General features: G+C 52.8%; 1 protein-coding gene across 12 annotated transcripts in view; it reads left to right on the top strand.

Moving 5' to 3' along the window:
- The window catches only part of CELF5 (CUGBP Elav-like family member 5), a 55308-nt gene extending 32320 nt beyond the window's left edge, over window positions 1-22988 (top strand). For 2 of the 12 annotated variants that reach the window (XM_065422111.1, XM_065422110.1), the window contains exons 4-12: window positions 10501-10629; window positions 11070-11149; window positions 12334-12480; window positions 18764-18908; window positions 19305-19451; window positions 19830-19892; window positions 19983-20066; window positions 21334-21477; window positions 22861-22988. In XM_065422111.1, the coding sequence (XP_065278183.1) occupies window positions 10501-10629; window positions 11070-11149; window positions 12334-12480; window positions 18764-18908; window positions 19305-19451; window positions 19830-19892; window positions 19983-20066; window positions 21334-21477; window positions 22861-22988 (1067 nt within the window). Of the gene's footprint in view, window positions 1-8017; window positions 8022-10500; window positions 10630-11069; window positions 11150-12333; window positions 12481-18763; window positions 18909-19304; window positions 19452-19829; window positions 19899-19982; window positions 20067-21333; window positions 21478-22860 lie in introns of all 12 variants that reach the window. The other 10 variants (XM_065422114.1, XM_065422112.1, XM_065422108.1 and 7 more) reach the window with 10 other exon arrangements.
- The last annotated feature ends 1247 nt before the right edge of the window (window positions 22989-24235 follow it).

The raw sequence follows: 24235 nt of genomic DNA, 5'->3' as shown, positions 1-24235 counted from the left end.
GGAGAGACGCCAACGATGATCGCCGACATTTACCGATCAAAAATTGAATCCTGACGTGCCTAATTAAGGCCCCGATGCTGCAATCTGAGACTTACTTCTGCCCCCCCCATGCAGGGCCCCATCAGTGCAGGAATCCACCTGGATGGATCCGAGTGCAGGATCAGGGCCTATCTGTGCCTCAGCTTGTTGCATCTGTGTTGGGCCATAATTTCCTCTGGGCAGGGACCGGGTATCTGTCTATGTTTGAAAAAGCGCTAAGTATTCTGTAGTGGCTGGTCAAAATAATAATAATAATTAATGTTCCCACTTTGCTCGTTGGGGAGCAAAAGGAGACGTGCTGCTTCTTAGACCATTTCATTGAGTTCAAAGCTGTCAGTGGTGTTTGCAGAAGACATTTCTTTCCCTGTGTAGGACCAGATTATGATCCTGTTGCAACCCATAGCCTATTACTCCACAAGTAGTGCCACTGACTTTGGTGGGCCAATGCTCATGGGGAAAGCACTATTCAAATGGAGTCAGAGTATCACAAACTGGTGCTTAATTATTCTTGCCTTCCCTACAGCAAGATCTTTATTATTTTAAAAAATATCCTAGTGACTGTTTTATTAAATATTAATATTATCTTACATTTCTATTGCAACTTCCATCCCAAAGCATCTCAGTCGCTGTTAGAGAAGGGAGAAAGGAGTCAAAAATGTTTATTTAATTTGTGTATTTTTAAAAAAGTTTATTTCCATTTCACAGCTCTGAAACAGAGGAGGATTCCCCCCCCTTCTCATGATATTGGTGCCAAAATGGCCATTTTTCACATTTTAAGAAAAATGCAACATAAAAAGATTTCACTTTTTTAAATGCAAATCGATTTTCACCCCCAAAGAATTTTGCATTTCAAAACTGCTGGACATTGTTTTGCATTGGAAACAAGATCCGTTTTTTTGGGTGCGGGACCTATTTCCATTCCAAAAGGCTCCAGTTTTTCCAAGATGTGAAAAAGAAATTCACTAGCATTTTTTCCTGTTCTTTTATTATTATTATTTATTATTTTATTATTGTTGAAAATTTGGACCATTTTTGGAAATTCAAAGCCGGAAAGCAGAAGTCTTGATTTTCTAGGTCTCTGAATTTTGTTTCAAATTTTCTCCAATAAATCTACAAATTATATACACATGACAACACAGAAACGCAGCCACTTCTGGGGGGGAGCTGATGGAGGCCCAGAACTAGCCTGCAGCTTTTCACTGTGACAAGGAGAATTTGCTATCAAGGTCTAAGAGGTAATGGGGTGTTTGCAGTGAAGTGTGTGCATGTGGCATGGGAGAAGAATAGTGATTCTCATTTAGGTTCCGCTTAGATCCATCCTACAAGACTATGGCCATTTAATCCAAAGTCCTGCCTGCATTTAGGAGTTCCTTACTGACCCCTGTATTCCACACCAGTGCCTGGGGCAGCCCAGAACCCAGAGGGCACAACATTGGCATAAAGCCACCTTTTCCTTCCTCTTTTCCGGCACAGCACTACTTCCTTTCTTGTTGTTTCCTTTATTACCACCCCCCGCCCCTCCAGGGAAGATCTCATCCCTTCTGATTCTCACACTTGTGTCCCCTGAGTCCAACAGTCCACTCTGCCCTGAGTGGCAGCCGTTAATGCCAATGGGCTTGCAAGGGAGGCAGAGAAATGTCCCCTCCTTTCCTCTTCCTCCCTGTATTTACATTGCAAATCTTCCTTCCTGTCTGGGAATGACAGTGCAGGAATAAATGAGGAGTCGGGAGCAAGTTCCCATCAGCCCAGGCGCAGCAGAGCTCCCATCTGTCTGAGATGCCCCCAGCTCCTTTCGTGCAGACAGCAGGAGGAGATGGACTTTATTGTTTCCCTGTCAGGTTTCAAGCAAAGGAGTTTACTACCAAGTCTGCAGGGAATGGGGGGGGGGGGGGGGAGGAGGAGCAGGAATCCTAAGCAGCGCAAGATACAAATGCAAACCCTCTGCAAAAAGTTACTGCAGCTTCCCATAACCTACCTGGCCTTTCAAACAAAGCTAATGCTCTTAGAATGAAATCCCAGCCACCTCACGCTGGGTGTCAGACTCCAGCCTCCCACCTGGGCACAGTCCCAACGAGGTTACTTCTCCAGTAATCATGCATTCTATGGATACGGCAGGAACTGTGTTCAAAGGATACTGTCTATTGTCCTCATGGACACAGGGACCAGAGAAATTCCATCCCCCAGCGAAAGGACTGAAACAGCAACCCCCAGATATGCCTGGCCTCCTGCAAGAGACCTTGATGGAGAGGAGGATGAAGGCTGGGGAGCCAGAACTCAAACAGGGACCTGGGCTGCTTCTCTCTCAGCTGCAGGGAAGGGATAATATCTTGCCTTTCTATAGCAAGGAGCTCAAAGCCTAATGATGATGTACTGGGATCGCTTCACTCATCACTGAAATGCAGCCACCTCTGGAACGTAGCAGCTGTTTAACAGCCACACTGCAGTTTAGGGCAGGGAGATGAATATTGTATCTAACTGAAATGGCGTGGGAAATCTAGAGGCAGGATGTAGATTCTGCTACACAGATTTGGCCGTGATATTGGGGCTCAGTGCCCTGAGCTTGTGAAGAATGCCAGGGGATCGTTAATGACCACAAGCGGTCTGGACGTTAGCTTTGATTCTCATTCCAAACAGGGTGTCTCCCAGCAACAGGGCATCCCCAAGCACCATGCCGGGGCAGCTCCTGGGGTCATTGTTGGACCCCAATTTGTTCTTTCTCGTCCCAAGGCTGCATCTCACCTCTGTGGTTTCTAGTTAACACCCCAGGGGTGGGTGCCCCTTGACATCCTCCCGGCTTGCTCTTTGTGCAAATCTGGAGCACACGGATCCAGCCAGTTGGCAGAGTTAAAGCTGCACCTCAGACCCTTTCCCCCCGGGGCCACACTCTTGGATTCATCCCAGCTAGGAACTGGCGATCAGAGTACCATTTCCAAAGTCTTCTGCGGGAACCCCATTCTTGGAGAAGACGCAACAAGATTTGCAGATCGGGATAGAGCGGTCTTACACAGCGATGGAGAAACGCTGCCGCTTGGAGAGCAACGCTGAGTGTGGGCCAGGCAATCTTGTTCCGTTTATTACCATCGGTTGGAAAGAAACCCCAGAAAAACTTTCCTGGGGTCACACCAGAGCCAACTTGCCCCATGGGATTCCACGGAGTGGCCTTTTCATGGCTGAATTGTGGCAGACACCAAGTTTCAGTATATTCTGCCTCCCACTGGCCTGGTGCCCTCGGACTGCATATTTTCGACTCAGCCGTAACATCCCGCATCCCATGCAAGCCTGGGGTTCTCTCACATTGTCTCTTGAAAACTAGTGACATCACCGGTGCAGAACCGGGGGCCTGCAAAATAGGGAGCTGTATGCTCTGAATCTTCCCCAGCTGTTTATTTTCCTTGTGACTATCAGTTTGGGCCGTTGTCCCAGGTTTCCAGCCATCCTTGGACACTGAGAGCTCCCTGATACAGATGTGTGCATGAATCCTCCGCTCAGAGGCATGGTGTAGACTGGGAGCCAGGACCTTCTGAGTTACTGGGAGGTGTATTATGACAGCACCTAGGAACCCCAGTCCCGGACCAGCACCCTGTTGTGCACTGCTACAAACACAACACACAACCGATTCCTACCCCAAACAGCACTTACACTCTAATTAATCTCAGCTCTTATATTGATTCAGTGGCTTTAGACCAGTCACTTAAAGTGCAAATCTCAGCTTATATTTTATGTTCCTTTCCTGTTTCTTTGAACACCCTAGATTATTAAAAAGGGGGAGGGGGGAACTAATTAAAATCTAATTAGGTTTTCATTATTTAAGACTTTTAGCCTTTCACTCACTTTCTACAAACGGACTAGTCCAGTGGTGTCAGCCACTTGGCCCGGCTGGTGGATATGGGTGACTCTCATGGCGTATTCGGATTCTGCAGAATCCCAGTTTTCATGGGGGGGAAAAAAGTTTAGGCTTCATGATTGCACAGCTAACCTTCCAAATGTGAACCGCGTATAAACCGATGCAGTGCTTTCTGCCTGAGTCTGCAGAGAGCCTGAACCAATAGCTCTGGAATTCAGCCCTTCCTGCACAAAGGGTCTGGCACCTCTGGGCTTGTCTGTTTTACTTTTGTCTTAGTCAGTTTCTTTGGTGCTTTCCCAATATTGATAGGGTCTGAGCCTCTGACACAACAGGGGGATGTTATTCTTTAAAAATAAAAAGTTTCCCCCTGGAAGTTTAAAAAAAAACATTCAAAATGTTTCTGTGGGTGGTCAGCTTTTTTAGCCCTGACACCGCCCCTTTAATAAATCACTCTGTACCTCAGTTTCCCTATCTGTTAAAAAAAAATGGGAGATCACAATACTTACCTCTCTGGCCGAGGTGTTGTAGATAAAAAGTGCTTTAAGAAGTGCTAAGTATTAGCGTTATATTCCTGACTCCAATGTGCCGCAGACATGGGTGACATACGGAGCATATGTGCACTGTTAAACATACATCCATGCACACAGAACGTTATATAACTGGTTAGGTGCATCATGACTGGGAGAGGAAGCTTTCCCCTACTCTTGCCATGACAGTAAGCAGGATGCTAGGGTTGATTGACTAGCGCTGTGATTGGATATGGCACATCCAATGCCCTAGGATCTTGCTGTGCTGCATAGCATACCCAAGCCCTACAGGTTAACTGAGGACACCTTTTGTCCACTAGTGGAACTGAATTCACTCCTGGCCACTCATGGGTCCCACGCTGAGTGGTTTTTATGGGTTAGATCAGTGTATTTGGATGGGAGTTTCTGCAAAGATGATGTTATTAAACCTCTACAGAACACATCTTCCAGGCAGTCACTTGGAGCTTGAGAATGGCAAGATAGCCTGGCAGGGCTAGTGTAGTGGGAAAGCTCGTCTGGGCAGGAGCAGTCCAAAGCTGTGGCATGAATTCCCCAGGAATTAGGGGGCATCATAAACCTCCCCACCTTCCACTCCACATGGCCAGCACAGCATGCCTCTCTGACAAACATGCAGCTGCATCCCGTGCATTTCAAAACAACCCCCGCACCACCACCACCACCAAAGCAAGCCATCCCCTGCACACCCAGTTCTCCCCCTGGGGAGAGGATGAGAGAGAGAGAACAAACCACATGTGACAGATGTGAGTCATGGCGCTTAATGCACTGCTGGAGGGTGCTCAGATGCCGCGGTGGTGATGAAGGCGGCATAAAAACCTGTACAGAATGGCGTGGCTGGGGAGGGGCCAAAGGGGGCTGGGTGGGAAATTGAGCTGGGTGAAATCAAGCTGCTTTAATCTGTGTGGGGGAGTTGGAAAGGAACGCTGGCTAGGGAGAGACGGGAAAGATTGGGAGCGAAGGAAGAGATAGAGCAGGGCTAGAAGGGGAGAAGAGAGAATAAATTGCGGGACCAGGAAAAAAAAATGAAAAAGGGAAGGAATAAAATGAGAAGAGGGGGAAGAATAGAGCAAAGAGGAAGAGGAAAGAAACGGTAAAGGGAAAGAGGGTCAGAAGAGAAGGGAAGAGCTAACGAGACCAAGACAGGGAGGCCGGAGCAGGGGAGAAATAATCAGCAATTTACATGCGTTTGAGGGATTTTAGAAAATAATAATAATGATGCTGATGAAGAAGAAGAAAAGGACAAAAGCCAGGCCTGGGGCAGCTTTAAAACCATCATTGCAGTGAATTATCCACCCGGATGGAGCTGGGGAAGGAACACCCTGTTCTCCGCCTCATGTGGCTCAGAGACTGCCTCCCCCCGTGGCCTGCTGTGGATACCGGGGGTTAGGCCTGTCCCCTGAATCCCACCCCTGCTGGGGGCAAGGAGCTGATTGGAGGGCCCTGAATGAGAGGGAGAATTGGCATCCTGGTCCCTCTTTGGCGACTGCCATCACCTGGTCCTTTGCAAGGCAGGGATCGTGGGCTGGCTTGATTTCCCATGAGCCACCGAACGCTCTGCTGCTCTGAGCTGATAGCGATTGCTCACCCGAGCCCATTAGCACTGTATTAGTGACGAGGACACTCCCCGCGTTCCCAGTGAGATTTATCGTGGGAACCATCCCATCCGTAACGGGCTGCGCAAGGGGGTCGCCTCCCTCTCCCGTAGCCATCCCTGCTCTTCTTCCTCCCCCCGCCCCCGCCAACAGCTGTTTGGCCAGATGACCTAATTCCACTGGGTTTTAAACAGGAGCAGCATCCCCTGCTGTTTCTCTCTCTAATGGCTGAACCGTTCAGCCTTAAAACCCTCCAGTGTTCCTCGTCATCGCTCCATCAGAAATCCACTCGGCGCTAGGCCCCTCCTTGTGCCCTCCCTTCCCCAACCTGCCTGAATGACGGCCTGCCCGAGAATGGGTTTCCATGGGAACTCAAACTCCAACAGTCGGGGATAAGAGACAATTTTCGTGGTTGCTGGACAGCCTGGGAAATTGCCAATCAGAGGGTGAAAAAGAAGAGCTGGAAAGAAGGTGGAGAAAAGGGGGGGGGGGGCTACGTGGCTGAGACAGAGAGGGACCTGCAGCTTGGCTTGCAATAGCTCCACAGGCCAGGGCAATAATGCAGCAGCCTCGATGCTTCAGATCCAGGGGGCTGTTCTAACCATTGCAAGATGCCAGGGGCTCCTGGTGGCTTGGCCAGCTGCAGAACTGGGGGTGGTGTGGGCTCAGCCAGTGATGCTCAGCTTCAAAGTGGTTGCAGACGCCGTCCCCCCGCCCCCCCATAATAGGAAGGGACTAGGAACCAGGTGAGGAGTTTGGGAGAAGAGCTGCAGCTTTTACCAGGAAAATGCAATCAAGAACATTAGCTGTGACATTGGGGCTGGGCGCTGGAGGCGGGGGGGAATGAGAGGTTTGCTTTCATCATTAAAATATTTTTAATTAAAGCGACGGCATCAAAATAAAAGTCTTCCACATTGTTAACCTACCATTGTTAACAGAAAAGGATTAAAGGGGGAAAATATTTATTTCTCTCTCCTCCCCCCAGTTTGTGTATTGGACAGCACTAAGTGAAAATGACTATAAAATTTCCCCTATATCGTCCTTTGTCAGTTTCCCCTGTTGCGGTATTGCCAATTCCCAGCATTCATAAGTTAGGCTCCAAAAAAAAAAAAAAGTTGAGATTGTTTTATTTGCTTTCTGATGTTTGGGTCTTTAAGGGTTTGTGTTTATGCCACAACTAGGAGGGATAGAAGCTTACATTAAAAAAAATGAAAGCGAGGTTCACACGTAATCACAGGACTCCCAGAGCTGGAGATTTCAGAAATGCCCCCAGCAAATATTGCAAGACTTGTGATAAAATTGGGAGAGTGGGAAACATTAGGTGTTGTTTGTGTGGGTCTTTCATGCAGCGACAAGACAGAGAGGAACATTTATGGGGGGGGGGGGGAAAGGAAAAATGTGATAGTGAAACCATAACAAAATATCCAGGGGGCTCAGAGGCTGGTGGAGAACCTGAAACGACTTGCAATTGATTTTTTAAACTGACCGCTTTCAAGTTGATGGTGTCCCCTTTGACACATGTCCAATGCAAGTTAGTGCCTCATGGTTCCAAAGGAATATTGCTTTGCCCAGGATCATTCTTGCTGGGACAATTGCATTTGTATTAAAATATGGGACAGGCCCAAAATGGAACAGTTTATCTGAAATCCTCACTCCCCTTCCCCATTCATTCCCCCCTCCCTGGCCAAAAATAATCCCGCTTTGGATAAAATTAGATCCAGATCCAAACTGCCAATCATCTTGCAACAGCAAATCCCAACCCAATTCTCCATCGCTGGCAATTTTAAAATCAAGATTGGATATTTTTCTGAAAGTTCTGCTCTCGTTCAAACAGGAATTATTGGGGGACGTGTTACACAGGGGGTCAGACTAGATTATCACAATGGTCCCTTCCCGCCTTGGAATCTATGAACCTAACACATTTTTTTTAAAAATATAAATCTCCTCCCCAGTTGCCGCCCCGTCCCATTCTGACCATCTCTAGGCAGGAAGGATAGCCTGGTGAGCAGAAATTGGGACTGGGTGTCTGAGGAATGTATTTAAAGGGATTTCAGCAGGTCAGTTTTGTCCCAAAGTTTAGGTGTTTGTTAAAATAACCCGACTTTTTACAGTGTCTCAGATCAATCGAAATATTTCCCTGATATTTTCCCCGGTCGATCCAGCACTGATGTGTTTTTAAAGATACGCCCTGCAGTGTTCGCAACCCTGACACTGCAGCATTAGTACGTGTGCATGAGACCCTGAACATTTCAATTGTTTGTTAAACTCTGCTCATTTTGTTACCTCATCCTCTCCACCCCACTTGTTTGTCTTGTCCACCTGTTGCTTCCTGACTAGCACTGAGCCTGGGGCAGGGGCCCTCTTCCTTCTTAGTTGGCTGTACAGCCCCTAGCATCATGGGGTCCTGATTCTGGACTAGGGTTGCTAGGCGTTGCCGGGATACAAATAGTAAATACTCACAATAAGAGGAACGTGACTAGGCACTGCAAAGTGAAACTGTCCCATTTATTTTCATTGTCCAAGGGCAGAGAGGAGGGTAAAACAGTGACAAGCAAATGGAAATGTTTTAAATTCTATGTAGGTCTAATACGCTGGAGAGTTGCAAACAGAATTGGTCAGGAAACTTTGTCTTAAAAAAAAATGGGGCTGTATTTTCTGGTCACCCAACCTGTTGTAAATCAAGAGCCAGACCCGTGACTTTTAACCCTTTCAATCAAGTTGATCAGAGGGCAGCTTGTCCCATGAAAATACCTTGACATTGAATGAGACCCGTGTGTTTGTGTGAGCGAATGCACCTGTGTGCACGCAGCTGTACGTCTGTCTCCGCAAGCTGCCCGTGCGGCAGGAGTGTGGATCTGTCTGTCTGCACATCTCTCTCTCTCTCTCTCTGGAAACGTGGCTCGGACAGCATCCGCGGAGTCACTGTGAGATGCATGTTGCCGGGCATGCATGAGCCCGTGTGTGGTCACGTCTATTATTTATGGGTGTGCGCATGTGTCTCCCAATGCGCTCTTGTGTAAGTGTGTGCCGGCACGTGTGGGCCCTCCCCTCACGTGTCCCCATGCGTGCGCATGTGTGTGTGTGTGGGGAGGGAACGGAGCACTGGGTTACCTAGGTGGGGAGCCACTTTCTAAGCCGGTGGGTGCTGCCCGCAGCATGAAAGCCCCCCCGCCACTTCCCCTGTGCTGTTGTAGCTTGCAGACCTGTTGTTTTTCAGGTCACTGCACTCTCAAGCAGATAGCAGCCTCTTCGCTATTTTCCCTGACACACGTCACATTCAATTGGTTTTGTTTGAAGCCGGCCCCTCTGATCCTGTCACTAACAATAAGGAATCCTCCCTCGCTGCTCCTCCTAAACCTCATCCTGACACAGCCATTCCCTGCGGGGCGTTTCTCCTATGCACGTTCCAGGGGGCGTATTTAACTGTTTCGGTGACACGACCCCTCTGCGGGATGGGGGGCAGGATCGTCCCTGGGGTCAGGCACTGTGAGTAACCGGCTGGTGTGATCCAGAGGACAGAGCTCCACGCTTCCAACGCAACCAGACGCCATGTTTCTCTCCGGCCTAATGACACCCGGCTGTAAGATGTTAGCATCGGAGCCTGGGCTTCGGGCTGGAGGGGGGGCCGCTTTGTGTGGGGTGATGGAGAAGGGAGTAGGGCGGGGTGGGAACAGGAAGAAGGCACCCCGTTGTTGTCATCACTTCCGCTCCCCCTTCCCCGTCCCCATAAACTCTCCCAGGGTAACCTTGAATTGAGTTTCTCCCTGACAATTAAATAATCCAAAGTGACTCCCTGCCTAACGTGAATGTAGCCATGTGCCTTTCGTCCCCTCTCCTCCCAGGGCCAGAGTGTGCTGAGCCCTCAAGACATGTCCTGTGGACAGTGGGAGGGAGGGGAGAGGATCTTCGTACTCCCTTTGGCCCCGCCCCACCCATCTCCCTGGCATTAGTGCCAACCCTTTGGCAACATTTCTAGAGTGTGGGATCCTGGGAGTCAGGACACCTGGGTTCTTTTTCTGTCTCAAGATGCAGGAGAATGGTCTAGTGGTTAAAGCCTGTGGAGGCTGGGCTGGGTTCTAGTCCCTCTCTAGTCGTGAGAGCCAGGAAACTCGAAGTCAGGGCGCCTGGGTTCCATTCCCTACCTCTGCAGTGCAACGCTGGGCAAATCATGTTTGCTCACCTGTCATGTGGGGAGGATGATGCCCACCTTGCAGGGGGTGGGCCTGGGAGGTTTCGCTCTTTAACGTCTGCAGTGTGCTTTGAGATCCTCCGATGGAAGGAGCTATTATTAACCCTTAGGGGGCTGGATCCCTGCTTGGTGTAACAGGAACCTCATTGGATTGCTGTCCGGGATGAATTGTGGCCCAAGGAAAGTAACTCACCTGCCCGTGTGTTACATACCCAAGGCCGGATGCCCCGTGTCCTTGTCCTCTGAGCCGCGAGACTCACAGAAGGTTGATGTTTCTGTGTTTGCCCCTAGGGGACAGGAAGCTGTTTGTGGGGATGCTAAATAAGCAGCAGTCTGAGGATGACGTGCTCCGGCTCTTTGAACCGTTTGGGGTCATTGACGAATGTACCGTGCTCCGGGGACCTGATGGCAACAGTAAAGGTGCGAGCCTCCTCTGTCTGTCATGCCTGTCTTGCTGTCTCTGCGCCCTGGGGTGCACCCAACTCAACCCCTGCGCTGGGCGGGTCTGTACGTCAGGGCCAAAGATGGAGGGTGGCAGGCAAGAGGAGAGGCCTGCTTCGGAGAGGGGGAACGTGGCTTGGGGCGAGTCCCTGGGTCAGCCGACGTTGATGTGCCCAGCTGTCTGCCTGAATCAGCTGGAGCACCTGCCAAGCCATCCTCCTGCCTCCATCTGTCCTGGCCCTGGCCCTGGAATGCTTTGTAGGGATCGGCCTGAGCAGCAGGATCCGGAGCTCAGGCTCTGGGCCGGTTCGGATCCGGCCTCGGGCCCGCTCCCCAGTACACAGGTGGCGCCTGGCTCCCGGCCTCCCTCTCGGGTTTGCTCTCACCTGCAGTCTCCCTTGCTCTCTGTCCCTCTCCAGGCTGTGCTTTTGTAAAGTTCTCGTCTCACACAGAGGCTCAAGCAGCAATCCACGCACTGCACGGCAGCCAGACGATGCCTGTGAGTATGAGTCCAAGGTACCCGTCATGCCCCCTGCTCCCCATCTCTGTTCAAGTGACCACTCCCCATCCATCTTTGGCTGGGAACCCCCATCACCGCTCAGCAGAGCAACAGGCACATGCATGTGTTGTGACCTGTGTGGCCAGGACTGTGTGGGAGTATGTGTTACTGCTCTGCCTGCGCATTCGGTTGTATGTGCCCAGTGTATCCCATCATCCTGACTATCTTAGGCAGGGGTGGCGGCCGTGGTGTTGTGTTTGCCGCAGTAGGTCTGACTGTGAGCGGACAGGGCAGTGCGTGTGTGTGTATTTGGGCTCCTATAGGCATGTGGCTGTGTGTGACCTGATGTGCCGCCTTGTTACCTGGATGTTAGAGTTTGCGATTGTGTATCTGTGATTGCTTTGGGGTCGGTGTGATTAGGGGGTCCTGGGACAGAGTACATCTTTATCTACTCTGCCTGTACATATGGCGGTGTGCGTGCCCTGTTGTCTGCCTTTCCGTCACCCGGGGCTGGGGTGTGTGTAGAAAGGAGCATGCGCTTGTGTGCAGAGTGGGTGTGACTGTGAGTATTCTGGGGTGTGGTGTGCATGGGTGTACATGCTTCGTACATGCTTGGGGGCGGGAAACAACATCTGTCCTGTGTGCCGGAGCGATAGCTGCCGTATAGTTGTGTGTTCTCTCTCCGTGTCACCTGGGGTGCTGTGGGACTTTGCATTGCTCAGGCGGTTGTTACTCTAGGATGCATGTGTCGCTTGTTTGCCTGCATACACAGTTGTGTGTATGTGCCCTGTACGCCAGTGCTGTACCGGTGCCTTCCTGTCACCTCACTGCCAGTATCTGCGGCTGTGTGTCGTGTGGGTGTGAGGACAGCCGGACGCTCGGCGCTGCACCTGCGCCTGTGGCTGGGCGTCCTTGTGCATCCCGGCAGCAGCAACCGTGTTTTCTTGTGTGCGTGTCTGTATCTGTGTCCACCAGCTTGTGTGCCTGGGCAGGGCTCCCCCTAGCTCTCGGGTGCAGATCTCAGCCTGAGCCTTTCACTCTGACATTTGCTGCTCTGCTGACCCTCCTCCTCTCTTCCTCTCTGTGCTGCCGCTCCCGCCAACGCCGCCCGATGCCCTCACTGCTGTGCTCTTCTCTCTCTCTGTCTCTGTCTCTGTCTCTCTGTCTCCTCTCTCTATGCATAGGGGGCCTCCTCCAGTCTAGTCGTGAAGTTTGCTGACACCGATAAGGAGAGGACCCTACGTCGGATGCAGCAAATGGTGGGGCAGCTGGGGATTTTCACTCCGTCTCTCACCTTGCCGTTCAGCCCGTACAGCGCGTACGCGCAGGCTGTGAGTATCGCGGGGCCCTATCGCCGGGGTGTGACACCACGGAGACCAGGGCTGGCGGAGACCAACCGGCTCCCGGAGCGGTCTGCTGTGGTCTCCTGGGTTCCCTTCTCAGCCTGTTGTGCTGCAGGCCCCGGTGCGTTTCTCCTAGTGGGTGTGACTGGTTGGCCGACGGTCCCTCAGGAGAGATCTGGTCTCATTTCTGAGTTGTGACGTATTGCTTCAGTACAGTACCTGCTGGAGCTAGTGGACCGGTTGAAGTGTCTGGGAGTCCTGAGAGACAGTGCAAGTGTGCCCTGGTGTATTTCTCTGGTAGGGCCTGTCTATGCTGCAGTCCCAGATTACCCTGTGCTGACGGGTGTGCTGCTGCTTCACTGCTCCGGGACCCAGCCTAGCTAGATTAAAGCTTATCCTGGAGATGTCAGCTCAAGCTGCAGTGTAGACCTTCCCGAGGTTTGTGGGCTGTTTGGAGCCATGATGCCTGGGACTTGTCTCCTGGATATGCAGTCTTCGAGTTGTGATGTATTTCTCTAGCATCCGGTATAGTGTCCCTGGGCTGGGTGTATTGCTCTCTTAGCCCTTGGGAATGATTGTGCCACGGTGGGTCGTGAGTTTCTCGCTTAGCTTTGCTGCAGTGCTCAGGAAAATCCTAGCATCTCAAGTGGGTTCTGGAGTGTTTCTCTCTTCGCTGGCGCGATCACGTGGCCTGCCGTGGCTAGGAGAGTCTTCGAATCGAGGAGAACGTACCTAGCTCTGCTATATTTCTCTCCTGGCTGGTTGTGCCTAGGATAGATTCATAAGAACATAAGAATGGCCCTACTGGGTCAGACCAAGGGTCCATCTAGCTCAGTGTCCTGTCTTCCGACAGTGGCCAGTGCCAGGTGCCCCAGAGGCAATGAACAGAACAGGTAATCAGCAAGTGATCCATCCCCTGTCGCCCATTCCCAGCTTCTGGCAAACAGAAGCTAGGGACGCCATCCCTGCCCATCCTGGCTAATAGCCATTGATGGACCTGTCCTGCATGAAGGTATCTAGTTCTTTTTTGAACCCTGTTATGGTCTTGGCCTTCACAACCTTCCACAGGTTGACTCTGCGTTGTGGGAAGAAATACTTCCTTTTATTTGTTTTAAACCTGCTGCCTATTAATTTCATTTGGTGACCCCTCGTTCTTGTGTATTGAGAAGTAGTAAACAACACTTCCTTATCTACTTTCTCTATACCAGTCATGATTTTATAGACCTCAATCATATCTCCCCTTAGCCATCTCTTTTCCAAGCTGAAAAGTCCCGGTCTTATTAATCTCTCCTCATACGGAAGCCGTTCCATACCCCTAATCATTTTTGTTGCCCTTTTCTGAACCTTTTCCAATTCCAATATATCTTTTTTGAGATAGGGTGACCACATCTGCACGCAGTATTCAAGATGTGGGCGTACCATGGACTTATATAGAGGCAATATGATATTTTCTGTCCGATTATCTATCCCTTTCTTAATTATTCCCAGCATTCGGTTTGCTTTTTTGACTGCCGCTGCACATTGAGTGGATGTTTTGAGACTCAAGACCTACTACGGGGTCTCAGGTCCTTTGGCTGCAGACCAGGGCTACCAGAGCGGAACGCTGTTGTTAAAGAGCTGTGTGATGGCAATAGTGTTATTTTCCGTGGGACCTGGGCCATTGTCAGAGGCAGGAATCCAAGCCTGATGGACCAATGGTCCCATCTGGTAGTGTGAATCCTACCTTCCTGTGGAGCATCCAACGCTGGTTGGTTCTTTTCATCTTCAGGTCAGCTGACTACCTCATATAAGGTAGAAAGGCCCAGAGAGACTCTACACGTGTCTCCACTGTCCTAAAAAACCCGCAGAACCAAGTCTCAGAGCCTGGCACAATTGACTGGGGCTTGCAGAGCTCAGGCTGCGGACTACAAATTGCAGTGCAGATGTTTGGTCTTAGGTTGGAGCCTGCGCTCTGGGACCCAGCCCCCTCGTGGGGTTTCAGACCCCAAGCCCGAATGTCCACACTGCCCTGCAGCCCGAGTCCCGTGAGCGTGAGTCAGCTGACCCAGGTCAGCTGGGACCGTGCCATGGGTCTTCTACTGCAGTGTAGACGTACCCTCAGTGACCTGCTCAAGGCTACACTGGAGCAAAAAATTTGGACTTAGGTGCAACAGTCATTCAGTCCCCTTTGTCCCATGGACCCCTCCCCGCCACGCACACACACACGAGGGAAGAACACTGTCTGAGTTTGGAGGGAGGAAAAGCTGCCTGGACCTAACCCCAATTGATGTCAGTCGTTTACATGGCTCTCAGTTCAAATTGTACCCGCTGGGGACTTGCTCCGCACCCTCCCCCCAACGCAGCCACCTCTGCCCGTTGAACGGGGGTGGGGCAGGACGCGAGGAAGAACACCGTCCGTGTCAGACTGGAACTGCAGTGGGGAGTTCAGGGAGCTGGGCCGTGGCCAGGACTGGCTAGTGGACTGTTCTCTGGAAAATGATTGCAGGGTCTATAACGACCAGCACCGGTCAGGACCTTGGTGTTACGTGTCATTCAAATGCTGACGCCTCCTCCTTTCACCAGCACCCTGCACCTGGGACACTGGTTGAGTAAGGGCCTGGACGGGACAGTGCCTTGTCCTGAGCTACCAGCATCGCCTTCTCCAGCACCCCAGGGCTTGCTTCCAGCTCCCCCGTCCAACTACTGGCCACCCTTGATCTAGTTTAGCTGTAACGAGATCCTAGCCAAGGGGGCCAGCATTGGCGCAGTGGGGGCTTTTGTCCACGCTCGTTTCTGGTGTGTGTGTTAGGTTGTGGGGTAGGCAGGGGCAGGGGTGCAGGGAGGTCATGGCGTGAGAGGTCTTTGACTTTAGGCTTGGCCTTCATCTTCTCTTTCACTCTTGACTGGCCCTGCCTCCCACTCCTCCTTGACTTCATTCCTGGCCTTTTCCTCCTTGACTCTTGGCTTGGCCTGCTTTCCTTCCCTTTGGCCTTCCCCCTTCTCTTCTCATTGGCTGTGGCCCAGCCCTGGGCCTTTAATCTTGGATTGTTGCTTCCCATGGACCTTAGGCTTATCCTGATCTTTGGCTTCTCCTCTCGCTGGAGGTGAGATCCTGGCCTGTTCTCGCCCTGACTACATCAGGGTGTCGTGAGTCTCTGCAGTGTTCGCCCTTCGAAGTGCCCCCCATCGGATGCAGAAGGGGCGGTACCGGGGAGGGATTTGCTAGCAGAGTCCTTGTAGAAGTATTCCGAACGTCAATCCAGGGAGCAGCCTCAAGTGACGGGGCTTGTGCTGAGTTAGAGTTCAAGTTTTTCCTACAAGTTTTTCCAGGGCAGCACTGACGCGGAAGATTTGACACTACGTGATTAGACTGTATCGGTGCAGCAAGTGATGGTGGCACTGCATGATCCCAAGGGAACCTCTTTTGATCTGTTTGCTCCGTAATACGCCGGCAGGTTTTCGCCAGCTTGTGACTCGCTGGGTCTCTGGGCCGAAGCGATCAGACGGGTTAGAACGATGGCGATGGTAATTCCCTACACAGGGCAGAGAAGGAAAACAGTTGTGACCCTGCGTAAGGACCATGAGTGGTTAAGACTTGGCTTAACATCGCCTCCCAAAGACAGCACCTCCAGGAGCACAGCGCCACGTAGCACCAACCTGGGGTACTGGTTTGATACCATCTCTTGTTCTACTACTGAGATACCCACAACACTCCCAACCCCGACTTGCCTGGCCTAGGAGGTCTCCCAGGCCAGTAACCACCAAGCTTATCCCTGCTTTGCTTAGAAGTGGGGGCCACTGGAAAAACCACACGTGCGGGAATAGTGACAACCCAGGTTCATAGGCAGACAAGCAGCTTCTTCCGGGGAGTGTCCATGTGGTGTCCCAGGTAGCGGCTCTGTGGCCTTCCCATTAGCATGTAGAAGGCTCTGCGTAGAGGCCCTGGGGTGGTGGCCTCACCTGGGGCATTTCCTTTGGGGTGGGAGGATGTGGCAGTCAGACTGCACCCTCTTTCCCACTAATATTGTGCCCTGCACGGATAAGCGACACGGGTGGTGTGACTCCCGTTGCGATGTGCAGGCGCCTTCAGGGAAGGGAATTTTCTACCCAGAAGCCAAAACACTTTATTGATTCCCCGTCCACCCCCCGTAGATCTCATGGGAGCTACAAAGCTAGGTTTACTTGGTCCTGCCTGAGCACAGGGGGCTGGGTTAGATGACCTCTCGAGGTCCCTTCCAGCCCGACATGTCTGTGATTCTATGATTCTCCCACCCATCCCGCTGCTGCCCTGCTGAGCTGAATATTGCTCCAGCAGGCCTTGCTTGTGCCACTCTAAAGAGACATTAATGCCACAACTTAGCCAACTCCTATTTTGACTCAACAGCAGTGATCGGATGAGGTGCTCAAGCTAGATTGATATGTCTAGGAGCTACCAGCTCCTTGACTCTAGAATTCACTGCTTCGGTCCCGTGTTTGCTGATCTCTGGGCCACATTGGTTGCAAAGGCTCTGTATATACTCAGTCTTCTTAAGGGGTGAGTTAAGTTGATGCAGTATCCATTAGACTTGAGAAGAGACAGGAGGGGAGTGAATATAAGGGGATTCTCTATTGAGGCTTCTGGACACAGACAGACCTTGGGGTTTTCTCTGGCTCATTAGCTCCCAGCCTGGGCACTGTGGATCATCACACAAAGGTCTTCCTCCCTGCAAATGTCACACCATTTACTCACAGTCATTCTTGCCTGTGAGAAACAACGGTGTCCAATGCTATCACAGGGCTATAAAGGGGCGGGATAATTTGGTGGCCATTAATGACTTTTGCAGCTATTTGCGCTAAGATCTACGTAATCAAATCTCATGCTTCAGAGCATCAACGGATGGCCGCAGGGGTCAGGAAGAATTTTCCCTTCCTCCCCCTCTCCTACCCCAATGTGCATCACTACCTAGTTAGCCAGGTGCATTATGGGGCCAAGGGGGTTTGCCTTCCCCTGAGGCACCAGGCGAAGGCTGCTTCTGGAGGCAAAATTGCTCTGATTTTGTATGGCAAAGTCTGTGATGTGATCTCAGCCCCAGCGAGTGCTGTGTGTTGTTAGTGTGGAGTCTAAAAGGGACTGCATGTGTCTGAGCAAAATACAAATGTATAACAGCCGGCTCCTGGCAAAGGGCAGAGTGTGAGGGGAGCGGTCTCACAGAGCTGTCTAGTGGAATTCCCATCCTTCGGGCTAGTGAAAACCATACCGGACCCTGCACTAAGGAATGCTTCCTAGAGAGCAGTCTTGCACTGGTCCCCTGGTGGGAGAGGGCTGGGAGGAAATGCCTTACTGGTCCTTTAGCATCTCTAACTTGTCTGGTTCATTTATAAGGTCTCCCTTCATGAGTAGATGAAGACAAGACTGGGAGGAGGAGCAGGGGGTGAAGGCAGTTCTATCGCCACACAACGCATCCAAGTGCCTGTGGGCTTCTCTTGTAATGAGCTGGCGAATATGTACGCGGTACCGCTGCCCTTTGTGGAACAGAAATCAGAGCTTTTCAACTGTGTGTCATTGACCCCATACTGCTAACCGTGATTCTCCTTTAGCTCAAACTCTGGGGACCCGTGTTTTAAGAACAGGAAGATCCCCAAGTTCTAGCCTGGCTGCTGCCATGGGGGGTCCTGGTGTGCAGCACAGAAATGGCCCAGGAGGCAGTGGATTTGTTACAGTACTAGAGAGATGGGCCAGAGAGGAGGGGTGGTGTTAAGAGCTGGAGTTTGGGAGCTCAGTCGAGGCCAGGGTTTGGGTCAGACATTGACATAAACCTCTTGGGAGCGGCTCTTCCCAGGAGTTTGTCCGGCCGCCTCCCAACCCAGCCGCAGGGAATCGGCTCCTTCCTCCGTTGAATCAGCCCCACGATCACATCCACGGGGGCCAGTTTGGGGTTGAAGCTCAGCGGGGTTTGTCTGCGAGGTTGTGTTTGCGGTGCCTTGCTGGCCCTGCAGGATCCGTCGCTCAGGTGAGTATCCAGGGAGCAAGGATGCTCCTAGCCCCATCACCAGGGAGGGCCTCGCCAGCCAGGCTGTCTGAGCGCTAGAATTTGGGGTGGATTGTTGGAATCTGGGGCCCCCTAGTGGCTGGTTGGAGATGAAACCTGCCTCTCAGATCCTGTGGCTGAGTTAGTAGCTGGGGTGGGGTTAGCATGTGGGCGCTGTGTGAATGGAGGGGGGGAGGGCTGGCCCTGGAGCCCGGGGCTGAGTAACTTATTAGACGTACCCTTGCACCAGGGCTGAAGGGACGTCTCTTTGCTTCATTTCACAGCTGATGCAGCAGCAGACGACGGTTCTCTCCACGTCTCATGGCAGCTACCTGAGCCCAGGCGTCACCTTTTCCCCATGCCATATCCAGCAGATCGGCGCCGTCAGTCTCAACGGGCTACCAGCCACCCCTATTGCACCCACCTCAGGTAGGTGCCCTGCCCACCACCCTCAGCTCTGAGTAGAGCAGAGTTACTATTATTACTATTATTTACCCATGTAGAGTTTAGGTAACAACCAAGAACGAGGCCCCATTGTGCTAGGCAACAGACTATTCCTGGCCTGCAGAGTTCCAGTGCTGCGAGCTTCTTTACAGCAGTGCCCTACCAATGCTATTTAGTCCTGTGACATTGTGCACCTATCCCCACAGCACTGCCCTGTCTCCAGCAGGGGACAGGACTAGGAGACCTCTCAAGGTCCCTCCTGGTCCGGTGGGTACTGTGGTTGTGAGCTTCTTTGCAGCAGTGCCAGCCAGAAGATGATAATGAATCGTTGTGGGTTGTGGAGGCCAAGCTAACGTGGGATTTGTTTGCCTTTTCCCTCAGGGCTACACTCGCCTCCTCTCCTGGGCACAGCTGCAGTTCCAGGGCTGGTAGCGCCAATCACAAACGGGTTCACCGGGGTGGTGCCTTTCCCGAGTGGCCATCCCACCTTGGAGACGGTTTACGCCAACGGCCTCGTGCCCTACCCAGGTATGGAGGAAGGGGAGGACCCTTGACTGCCATCTTCCTGGCTCGTAGGGCCAGACGATCCGATCGACTCCACCATCTCCCCAATGAAATGCGGTGGCTCTTGTTACTCTGTGTTCTCTCTCCTCCCGCTCCCCATCCCGGCTTGTTCTAGGTCTCTCTCTCTCACCCCCTCTGTGTCTGGGCTTAGCCACACATCACAAACCAGAGACCTCAGGGAGCCAGAACTAGTAACCGTCCCTGGCTTCCCAAACAAGGAGTTTCTCATAGCTCCTGGCAGCCGCTCTGGGTCCCTTGGGCTTGCGGCAGAGTCAGGGAGCGCATATCTAGCTCTCCCACGATTCCCTTTTCATTCCTTTCTCTTTCTCTCCCTCGCTCCAGCTCAGAGCCCCTCGGTGGCAGAGACCTTGCACCCAGCCTTTACCGGGGTTCAGCAGTATGCAGGTACCTGTCCCATTTTACAGCCCTCCCCTAGACTTCCCTTGTGTTCACATTCCATTGGATAACTGGTTTGTTACGTCTCGTTGACCGCAGCCATGTATCCGACCACGACCATCACCCCGATAGCCCAGACCATCCCCCAGCCGCATCCCATCCTGCAGCAGCAGCAGCGAGAAGGTGAGGACTTGGGACAACGGGAAGCTCCGGTCTGGGGGATGACGCTCTGACGCTCGTGGGATTCCCTTGGGGGAGCTGAGCCTCGTGGGCTCTGATCTCCCCCGTGGAGGGTGAGCAGGCTCCACACAGTGCCCCGGAGAAGCCCAACCCATGAGCCATGGCTTGGCTTCAAAGCTGGCAGCGTTGGTGCCACCAAACCACGCCAGTTGCACAAGCCCCCTTCTGGGGTCGTCCCCAGTCACACGGGGCCTGATCCGCAGCCTGTGGAAGTCAGCGGAAAGCCTGGATCAGGCCCTTGATGAGAGGGAAGAGATGCACTCCATCTGGCATCAAACAGCCCCAGTGAAGATGGTAGAGCCGGTTGGTGCAAAGCAGTCTTTCCGGGCCCCCAGCCTGTCACTTTCAATAATGTGACCCGAAAGGGATGAGGATATTGTTATCACCCTGCACTGGCAGCGCAGTTACTGCTCTGCCCTGCCATGGCAAAGGTTGGAATCAGATTCCTGAGACTGGCATGCATAGCTGGCCCAGCATGCGGCGAGAGCCCCTGGCATCGCTCTACAGCGGCTCCTCCCAGCTCTTCTGGGAGGAGCGTTGGTGGATTCCCCCAGCCATCCCTGCTCAATGCAGCAGGCTCCATCGAGGGCCTGGGTCACTGCTTTAATCAGCCGGTTTGTAATCTGCAGGCTGCCTGGGACTAGTGGCTGAGTTGGCAGTGCCGGCTCAGCCCTTCCCTGGGGGTGCCCAGCGCAATCCTCGAGGTTTACCGTGTGGTCGTCTTTCAGATGGGACTTCAAATCCAAGGTCCAGACCTCGACAATGAGTCCCCAGGGCTCTCAACCCAGCGGCTTCCACCAGGGCTAAATTCATGCCAATGGAACAAACCCGTCAGTGCCCGGCTCTGGCACATCACTGAAGGAGATGTCCAGTGTCACCGGTGGGAACCGGGGGCAGTGATACCCAAAGCTGCTCTGCAGAACCCTGCAGTCATGTGTTGTTCCCAGGGCACTATTGGGATAAGTAGTTCGCAAACTGTGGCTGTGGGGACAGCCCTCTGAGCGCCCCCTTCCCCCCCCCACCCGATCCAGAGCTTAGCCGGCGGTGAGAGCCGAGCAGGAGGGGCGTTTGGGAGGGGGAGGTGGCCCGTCAGAGATTCTCTTACAAAGCTGTTCTCTGAGCTGAGCCCGTTTCTTTCCCCTTTCCCTCGGGGGTTGTGCACACTTGTGTGTCCTGTCCCCTCCCACCCCCTCCCCGTCCCTGACTGCAGGTCCCGAAGGCTGCAACCTCTTCATCTACCACCTCCCTCAGGAGTTTGGAGACAACGAGCTGATGCAGATGTTCCTGCCCTTTGGCAACATTATCTCCTCCAAGGTGTTCATGGACCGAGCCACCAACCAGAGCAAGTGCTTTGGTAAGCAAGCCCCTTTTCCCGCAGCAGCAGGGGGCTCTGAGAGGCTGGATGAGACCGCAGTCATCTGGGGCATGAGGTGGAAAGGGGATGAACTCCCCTGGGGCATGGAGCGCTCTGATCTAGAGGCATTTGGGGCACCCGAAATCCTGCACCTGGTTCTGGGCAGGGCTGCCCGGGGGGGGCAAGTGGGGCAATTTGCCCCGGGCCCCAAAGGGGCCCCCACGAGAATATAGTATTCTATAGTATTGCAACTTTTTTTTATGGAAGGGGCCCCCGAAATTGCTTTGCCCCAGGCCCCCTGAATCCTCTAGGCGGCCCTGGTTCTGGGTGGAGTGGAGGCTAGAGCGGAAGTGTGAGAGAGTAGCTCAGCAACGTGTGTGTGTGTGTGTGTGTATGTGTGTGTGCGCGCGTACGCACATGCGGACTGGGGCTGTGTATAGACTGGGTGTGTGCACACACCAAGGGATGTATGTGTATGAACTTGTGGATGTGTCTGTGTATATACCAGGTGAGAGAGAGAGAGAGAGAGAGAGAGAGAGAGAGTGTGTGTGTGTGTGTCCACGCTATCACTGTAGGTACGCACATGCCCCTTCCCCCCAGCAATATGTCAGCACATCAGCCTAGAGGAGCCAGGGCGTGGTTCGTTTATAGGGGCTTGGTTCGGTCGCTATGGTTATTGGTGTGTGTGCTCGGTGTTTGTGTGTGACTGTGAACCGGTGGAGGGATGTCTGCTGCTGTGCGTGCACAGAATTTATGGCAGGGGGGCTGAGACTCGCACTGACTGTGGCTCGGAGGACGGTGACATCGGGGGGGGGTGTCTCTCCTCTCTGCTGGGAGCAGATTTCACCGTCTAGGCCCAGCTCCTGCGCCCGTTCTGTCTGCTGCCATCACCAGCCGCCTCCTGCTACCGCTCAGCAGCGTCCATGGAACTTGGAGATCAAGGCTGCCGGGCATGAGGCTTCTCTCGGGCAGCAGAGGCTGATCCCATGGAATAGCAGGGCAGAGGCCTGGAGCTGGACTCTGTAGTCAATGGGGAGCCCGTGCAGAGTGGAACCCGGGGTACTCACCAGGCAGGCTGCTGCCTTTTTCCCCAGCTGGAGCGGTTTTTCAAGGCATGCGGCCTCATTCCTAGGTAGCCTGAATTTCAACAGTCAGGCCTGGAGAGCGCAAAGGTGCCGATCACTGTGGCAGAGCCTAAATCTAGTAGCCTGGGGTGCAGCCTTTCACCCAGTCGCAGCTGGAAGGGGGATGTTTTCTACTGGCATGGCTACCCTAGGTGGATGGATTTGGGCCAGTGCACCCCAGCAGTCCTGGTCAGACGCTGGGGCCTTAGATCCATGAGAAACTGCGACAATCTCCGTCCCCCCGGTCTTCGTTCTGCAGGTTTTGTGAGCTTTGACAACCCGTCCAGTGCCCAGACTGCCATCCAGGCCATGAACGGCTTCCAGGTCGGCATGAAGAGGTTGAAGGTTCAGTTAAAACGACCCAAGGACGCCAGCCACCCCTACTGACAGCGTGTGAAGCCAGGATTCAGTGCTGCAGCACAGGTAAAGCATCCGACCTCCCAGCTCCTGCTCCTCCACCCCGGTCCACCTCCACCGCTGCCCTGGGACTCTGCAGCTGAGAGAAGCATCCCCCGTCCATCCTGACTGCCCTGCTATAGAGCTAGGTCTTAACCCTGAGAGATTGTTTTCAGGTGGGGCGCGTGACGTGGGCTTAGCCTGTGGCACAGTCTCCCAAGGTAAGTGGTGGAAGCCACAACACTTGGGTCATTTAAAAATGGACTGAAGCATTCACTGGAGGGAACAATCCAGCTGTGTGGAGTAGATGGGGACCAAGGGTTCTTATGTCCTAATACAGCCAGAAAGACAAAGAGCTTCCATCTCTGCTGTCTGTGGACACTGGGACAATACATTAGGTTAGGCACAGGGGGCTGGGGTGATGCACCACTTCTGCTGTTTAGTTTGGACGTGGTTTGAACTTCTGTGGTGACAGCTTGTTTTTCTCTTTTGGCTCCCCTAGGCTGGAGGGGGTTTGCTAGCTAGGGCACTGGTGGAAGGCTTTGGAGCACGGTGAAGTTTGCTTGGCATCAGGGACCCAGCAAATGCTGGTTTTTGCAGCCGTTCCCATGGGAGAAACTCTTCTCCCCGGGACGCTGCATTAGGAACTCTAGGGATGCCGCAGCTTCAGCAGGGACATGATTAGCGGAGGATGGACGTCAGCCACCACTCGCGCCTGGCCATCCTCTCAGACTGGGCTTGGTACTTGCTTTGGCTGCCAGCGCAGATGCGTCCACTAGCACTAGTGTTACTGCAGCATTCGGGGCTGTCCCTCTCCAACACTCGCGTCAGATGTTTCTAATGGGTTGGGGTGATCTGTTTAACCCCCGTCACAGAGCATGTTCTGGGCACTTCGTGCTGCCACAGGACTGAAGGCAGCGAAGCCCTGTCTTCGCTGGCAGCCAAACCAGTTCTCTGCCCAGCGTCAGCCATACTCCTTCAGTGTGGGTCTCTGCCCCCAGTGTTCTAGTGGCTAGACCATGTATGAAGGCTTCTGAGGCTGGTACAGCCTTTGAGCTAATGAAGCTGTCTCTTCAGCCCTCAGGGATCCAGTGGTGGTGGGTTCAGGGCCTTCAGACTGCTGAGCTGGAGAGAACCCTAATAACATGGGGTCACTTTCATAGAATCATAGACTATCAGGGTTGGAAGGGACCTCATGAGGTATCTAGTCTAACCCCCTGCTCAAAGCAGGGCCAAGC

Source organism: Emys orbicularis, chromosome 24 (assembly GCF_028017835.1).
Source record: "Emys orbicularis isolate rEmyOrb1 chromosome 24, rEmyOrb1.hap1, whole genome shotgun sequence".
Classification (NCBI taxonomy): Eukaryota; Metazoa; Chordata; order Testudines; family Emydidae; genus Emys; species Emys orbicularis.
The sequence above is the reverse complement of the archived record's forward strand: the minus strand, read 5'-3'. Positions and strand labels throughout refer to the sequence as shown.